The sequence below is a fragment of the Sapajus apella genome, unplaced genomic scaffold (assembly GCF_009761245.1).
Source record: "Sapajus apella isolate SASKATOON/1434 unplaced genomic scaffold, GSC_monkey_1.0 scaffold269, whole genome shotgun sequence".
Classification (NCBI taxonomy): domain Eukaryota; kingdom Metazoa; phylum Chordata; class Mammalia; order Primates; family Cebidae; genus Sapajus; species Sapajus apella.
The window spans coordinates 16,237-22,748 of NW_022437209.1; the positions used below are offsets into that span (position 1 = coordinate 16,237).

The 6,512-nt window shown below is 46.1% G+C and overlaps 1 protein-coding gene across 1 annotated transcript in view; it reads left to right on the forward strand.

The window, feature by feature from the left end:
* Nucleotides 1-1,669, forward strand: part of SNUPN (snurportin 1) — a 15,212-nt gene extending 13,543 nt beyond the window's left edge. Inside the window, exon 6 of the mRNA XM_032271970.1 lies at nucleotides 1,083-1,669. Within this exon, the coding sequence (XP_032127861.1) occupies nucleotides 1,083-1,394 (312 nt within the window). The 3' untranslated portion in view covers nucleotides 1,395-1,669. The remainder of the gene's footprint in view (nucleotides 1-1,082) is intronic.
* Nucleotides 1,670-6,512: the final 4,843 nt, after the last annotated feature.

The window sequence follows — 6,512 nt, forward strand, 5'->3', positions numbered from 1 at the left end:
AAAAAAAAAAAAAAAAAAAAAAAAAAAAAAAAAAAAAAAGAAGGTGGTAAGAATTTATTTATAACTTTTATGCCCCAGTGACAATAAATGCTTTTTAGAGATGAGTCACTGAATCATAGAAAAGAAAATGTGGGACTGTAGGAGGTCTTCCCGTTCAGAAAAACTGAGTTTCCCAGAACATAGCTCGCAAACAATTTAGGGGGAGGTTTAGGCAGCCAACCATAGCCGGGGAGGCCGGGTTTCTGGACAGCCTGTTTCCCCTGTGCGCAGCAGTCTGTTGCCTCGGAGGGGCCTGTCCAGTTCCTCTGCTCTTCATTCTGTGCACAGAGCTCATCCACTGTGACACAGACCCCTAAGTGGGGGAAAGTCCATGGAATCTGGGGACAGAAGACCAGAGTTTAAGTCAAATTCCTGCTTCCTCTTCACTATGTATTTTAAGGAGGTCCTCAGAACTTCGTGAACCTGAGCAGCCCCATCTCTTAGATACCCTCATGGGTAAGGGTAAAATAGTGGGCAGGAAAGCACTCTGTAAACAGAAAAGTGCTATTTATGTTTTTCATTTTTTCTTCTTTTTCTTTTTTTGAGACAGAGTCTCACTCTGTCGTCCAGACTGGAGTGCAGTGGTGCAGTCTCAGCCCACTACATCCTCTGCCTCCTAGGTTCAAGCGATTTGCATGCCTCAGCCACCCAAGTAGCTGGGATTATACCACCATGCCTAGCTGTTTTCTTTTTTTTTTCTTTCTTTCTTTTTTTTTTTAGTAGAGATGGGGTCTTACCGTGTAGCCCAGGCTGGTCTTGAACTCCTGAGCTCAAGCAATCTGCCCACCTCAGCCTCCCAGAGTGCTGGGATTATAAACATGAGCCACCACACCCAGCCAATGTTTTTATTTTCTCAAATTTAGTTTTCTAGGCCATTTGGTTATTTAGAGAAACTGCATGTGTGAGAAGCTGGTACTCTTTCCTCCGTCAATGACCCAGAAAAAGGAGTCGGACCACAAGAGCTGCCCTTGTGTATATAGGCTCTCCTGGAAACATGTGGCCCCAGAAGTCATTTGGATCCTCAATTTCCCCCCATCCTGTAGGTAGATGGACTTCTCTTCTACCACAAGCAGACCCACTACAGCCCCGGAAGTACTCCTTTGGTGGGCTGGCTGCGCCCCTACATGGTGTCAGATGTCCTCGGTGTGGCTGTGCCAGCTGGCCCACTGACCACCAAGCCAGAATATGCTGGACACCAGCTCCAGCAGATTATGGAGCACAAGAAGAGCCAGAAGGAGAAACTCACACACAAGGCCTCCGAGAGTGGGCACTATGAGTTGGAGCACCTGTCTACCCCCAAGTTGAAGAGTTCTCCCCACAGCCCAGACCAACCTGGAAGCCTCATGGAGAATTAAAGTGGGAAGCCTCCTGAAGGAGCCACAGGATGGTACCTAGCCCCAAAGGGAATATGGGAGGGGAGGACAGTAATAACAGGTGACTTCATTCTTTAGAGCGAACTTTACAAAGCCAGCCTGGCCAGAAACAGCTTATCTATAATCTGAAATGCTGGCTCAAACAGTTGTGGGGAGGCTCCCAGATTGGGTAGCATTCAGGCTGATTTGAGCAGCTCCTACTGTGATAAGTGTATCCTAGATCCGCAATGTAAATATATGTGATTCATAAGAAAGAAGCATTTTGTGGTTCTTAAGCTTTAGATAGCCATGAATCTCTCCCCTTCCCACTCCAGTCCCCTGGGCTACTTCAGCCATGGCTGTTCAAATCTTGGCCCATTTCACTGTTTTTAGCACTCAAAGATTCTGCTGAGTTTCCAGTTGTTGCTGCTGAAAGGTTTTACCAAGAACTGCAATTCTTAGTATTTGAATATGTTCCCTCTTCTGAGAAGACAAGTGTGATTTTCTTTGGTTTAGACATTGCCAGAGATAAAATGCAAATGGAGTTCATTCAGTCCTTCAGCAAACATTTGTGCCTACCAGGAGATAAGCCTTGTCCTAGGCCCCTGCCAAGTAAAGGAGTTATGGAGGTGGACGGGACTTAGTCCCTGCCCTTGAGGATCTCACGCTTCTGTGAGAAAAGAAGCCCACCAGGAGAGTTTGGGAGAGGATGCTGGAAAGAGATAGGAGGTTTTAGATTTTGTGTCATGGATGAAGGAAGCTAAGGAAGAACTTTGAGCAGGCAAGGTCCCTTGAGATTTATGAACTAGAGTTTTTTGGCAGCTGTGAGAAGGGTAGATTGTGTTGGAAACTAATTAGTTTCTGCATTATGTTCAGGAAATGGATCCCACTCCCTGTGGCCTCAGTCAGCTCCCACGTTGCTTCCCATCTTTCTAGGACTCTTGTCATGGATACAAATACTTCACCATTCCCTCCAGCAGCACTAGTGTCCTGTGGACAAATTTTCACAGGGATCTAGGTCAGCTCTTGTCTGACATGCAGTTGTCCCTTTGTGTTGATTAGTTCTGGGAACAGATTTGGGCAGAGGTGGTAGGTATATGGAGCCTGATAACACAACTTCAGCATATCCAGTGGAACTAGTTTCAATGTCGGCTCTTAAGAGAGCTGCTCAAGCTGACCTTGTAAAATTGGAGAAGGAAGACTCTGCCCTCCCACCCTCATTCGTTGATGATCCTGCTGGCTGCAGATTCAAGTATTCGCCTACATCAATAAGCTCTTTCCTGAATTTAGGTCAATTCTGCAATAGGAACATCGCGTTCCTCTTGCCAAGGAGCATGTTGTAGGCTGCCTAGACATTTAGTCTCTGTTTGGTAATGTTCTGAGTGCTCTAGTCTGTGCTGTCAGCAGCCAACCGTATCAACAAGCACAACTTAGTATTTTTGAATGGTATCTTGAAGGGCTTATCTCAGAGTACCCCTTATATTTTTAACTGAGGAGCCAGTACTATCTATTAATCATTGATCTCAGTGTGTCCCCTGGTCATATTTCTCTCACTTTCTCTGTCTTTTTTTGTTGTTAATGTAGAGACGGAGTCTCACTATGTTGCCCAGGCTGGTCTTAAACTCCTGGGCTCAAACAATCCTCCTGCTTTGCCCTCCCAAAGCACTGGCATTGCAGGTATGAGCCACCACATCTGGCCACCTATTTTTTTTTTTTTTTAGATAGGGTCTCACTCTGTCACCCAGGTTGGAGTGCAGCGACACTATCACAGCTTACTGTAGCCTCGACCTCTTGGGCTCAAGTGACTCTTCCACCTCAGCCCCCAAGTAGCTGGGACTACAGCCACCATGCCTGGCTACTTTTGTATTTTTTGTAGAGACAGGGTTTTGCCGTATTGCCCAGCTGGCCTTGAACTTCTGGACTCAAGTGATCCCCCCACCTCAGCTTCCCAGAGTGCTGGGATTACAGGCATGAGCTATCACACCCGGTCTCTGATACTATTGCCCAGTGTGGCCTACCTTGCTTGCCTTGGCAAGAGGGCCAGCTTGGCCTGAGTTAGCAAAGAACTACTATTTGAGATCACCTATTTTACCTCAAGTACTGCTGGAACCCATGCACCTAGAAAAGACCAGGGTTCTCAGCCAGTAGACACAGAATAAGTAGTCTTGGTTATCTTAATGTTAACTCAAAAAAGTCATGCTGAGTTCCGGTGGCTGCATTGGAAGAGTGTGTGTCCCCTAATCCACTTGTGTTTGGCAGTGATTTCTCTATATTTGCTGTTTCTCCACTTGGTCATTTCTCATTTATGTCTAAACTACTGAAATCTGACTTCTGTTCTTGTCACTTCAAGTCCTCTCATCAAAGGACCGGTCGTCTCCTGTTTTCCAAATCTGAGGGACATTTCCCCAGCTTTTTCCTTCCTGACTTCAGCTGCCATCTATGTGCTGATCCCTTCCCTCCAGACCTGTGTATCTGTCTACTTGCCATTCTCCTCCAGTCACCTTAAAATTCAGCATGTCCTGAACTGAACTCAGTATCTTTCCCCTCAATCCCCCTCAACCATGCTCTTCCTGGGATCCTTGTCCTTGTTAGTGGTACTTAGTCCCCCCTATTAGGACTCTAGGAATCACAGAGTCCTACATTTCACAGCTAGTGAGTCACCATGTCCTTTAATTGCCACCTCTCTCCATTTCCTCTACAACCTTGATTCAGGCCTTCTTCATCTCTCTCACAAGGTACTGCCAGATCCTCCTACCTAGTTTACCTGCCACTAGTCTTTTCCCCTTGGAATCCATTCCTGCCATAGCCGAGTGATCCTTTCTAAAAATGTAAGTTTGTTCATGCTACTTCAAGGATGTCCCATTGCCTGCAAGAAAACATGTGAAGCTTCTCATCCTGCCATGCAAGTTCATTCATGACCTTAGTATATCTCTCCAGCCTCATAAATTACCTTGCCTCCTTTGCTGCCTACTTTTCAGTGATGCTGCTTTACAGTTTCATGTATAAAGACATCTGTTTCCTACTTTTCCCCCTGCACCATCCACTCTCACTCTGACTAGATTCACCTGGTGGGTATACTTACTCATCTTTGAAGGACGCCATTCAAAAGATACCTGTTTGAACATTTTTCCTCTGTAGGTAGAATAGCCATTCTTTGTGCCCTCCCCATCCATACAGCTAGCTCTCACAGTGATTATATTTTACCACACTTATGTGTTTACATATGTATTTCCCAAACTTAGGGAGTAGTCCATGACTACCCTTACTTCTGATATCAGTTGCAAGTTTGGGGGTCCCTAAGACTACCCTCTGGTTTTATAATTTGCCAGATTCACAGACCTTATTGAAAGCTGCAAGTCACAGTTTATCACAAGAAAGGAAACAGAATAAGTTGTCCAAGGGAAGAGATGCATGGAACAGAAACCAGGAAAGTTCCAAATACAGAGTTCTCAGTGGAATCATGGACAGAGTCAATTTTCCCAGTATGTGTAAAAATACTCACAGAATATTGCCAATCAGAATCTCACTTGAGCCTTAATATCTAAAGTTTCATTGTTTTGGGGTTTTTGTTTTTTGGTTTTTGTTTGTTTTTTGTTTTTTGAGATGGAGTCTTGCTCTATGGCCCAGGCTGGAGTGCAGTGGCACAATCTGGGCTCACTGCAACCTCCACCTCCTGGGATCAAGTGATTCTCCTGCCTCAGCCTCCCTAGTAGCTGGTATTACAGGCATCTACCACAATGTCCAGTATTTTAAGTGGAGAGAGGGTTTTGCTATGTTGACCAGGCTGGTCTTGAACTCCTGACCTCAGGTAATCTGCCCACCTCGGCCTCCCAAAGTGCTAGGATTACAGGCGTGAGCCACTGTGCCTGGCCAGGATGATGTCCGAAGTTTTTATTGGGGCTCAGTCATGTGGACCTGGTTGTCTGCCCATGTGACTGACCTCAGTCTCCAGCCCCTCCAGAAGTCTAGCTAATAAAGGGTGATCCAAAGTCTCCCTGCTCCCTCATCACATTGCTAAACTATCTGGTACAGCCCAAAGATTTCTGCCTAAATCACATTGTTAGACTGTCCAGTGTGGCCTAAGGCCTACCTCCTGATAAACAAAGATATTTTTATCAGGCAGGACATTCCAAGGGCTTTGAGGTTACCTCCCAGGATCCAAGGGCAAAGGCCAGAACTCTCTTTGCAAGGTTAAGTTCTTTACTACACACTCCCTCTATTAGCTAGCAAGTTCCATGAGGTCAGAAACCTGGTCTTCCTCATCTTTAGGTCCCCAGTGCCTGGCATTATCCCTGGCACTTGTTACGTCAATAACTTTTAGTTGAGTGAATGAAGAAATACTAAGGTGGAATGAGAATGCACTTGAGGAGAGCCCCTCCTCTCTGCTTCTGCACAGGAGTGACCGTGGTGAGAAAGCTGAGTGGAAGTATGTGGCAGGCTGCTAACAGGTACTTGGATATGCTGCAGACTTCTAGGAACAAGAACTATAGTTATGTGGATGTGATTGAGAGGATAGCCTAAAAGCTCACATTGTACATTGGAAGAGGGAAAGGCAATCAACCCTAGCTGTCCTTTCTAATAAAGAAATGAGACTGGGCATGGTGGTTCACACATGTAATCCCAGTGCTTTGGGAGGCCAAGACAGGAGGATCTCTTGAGGCCAGGAGGTCCAGACCAGCCTGGCCAACAGAGCGAGACCTTGTCTCTACCAAAAATTTAAAAATTTGCTACGTGCAGTGGCTCATGCTATAATCCCAGTACTTTGGGAGGCTGAGGCAGAATTGCTTGAACCCAGGAGGCGGAGGTTGCAGTGAGCCGAGATCGCCCCGTTGTACTCCAGCCTGGGCAACAAGAGTGAAACTCTGCCTAAAAAAAAAAAAAAAAATTAGTTGAGCGTGGTGATGTGCGCCTGTAGTCCTAGCTGCTTGGGAGGCAGAGGTAGGAGGATCTCCTGTGCCTCGGGGTTAGAGCTGCAGTTAGCTATGATTGTAACCCTCCACTCCACTCTATATAGATAGATATTTTTAAGAGATGGGATCTCACTGCATTGCCCAGGCTGATCTCAAATGCCGGGGCTCAAGCAGTCCTCCCGTCTCAGCCTCCTGAATGTCTGGGACTACA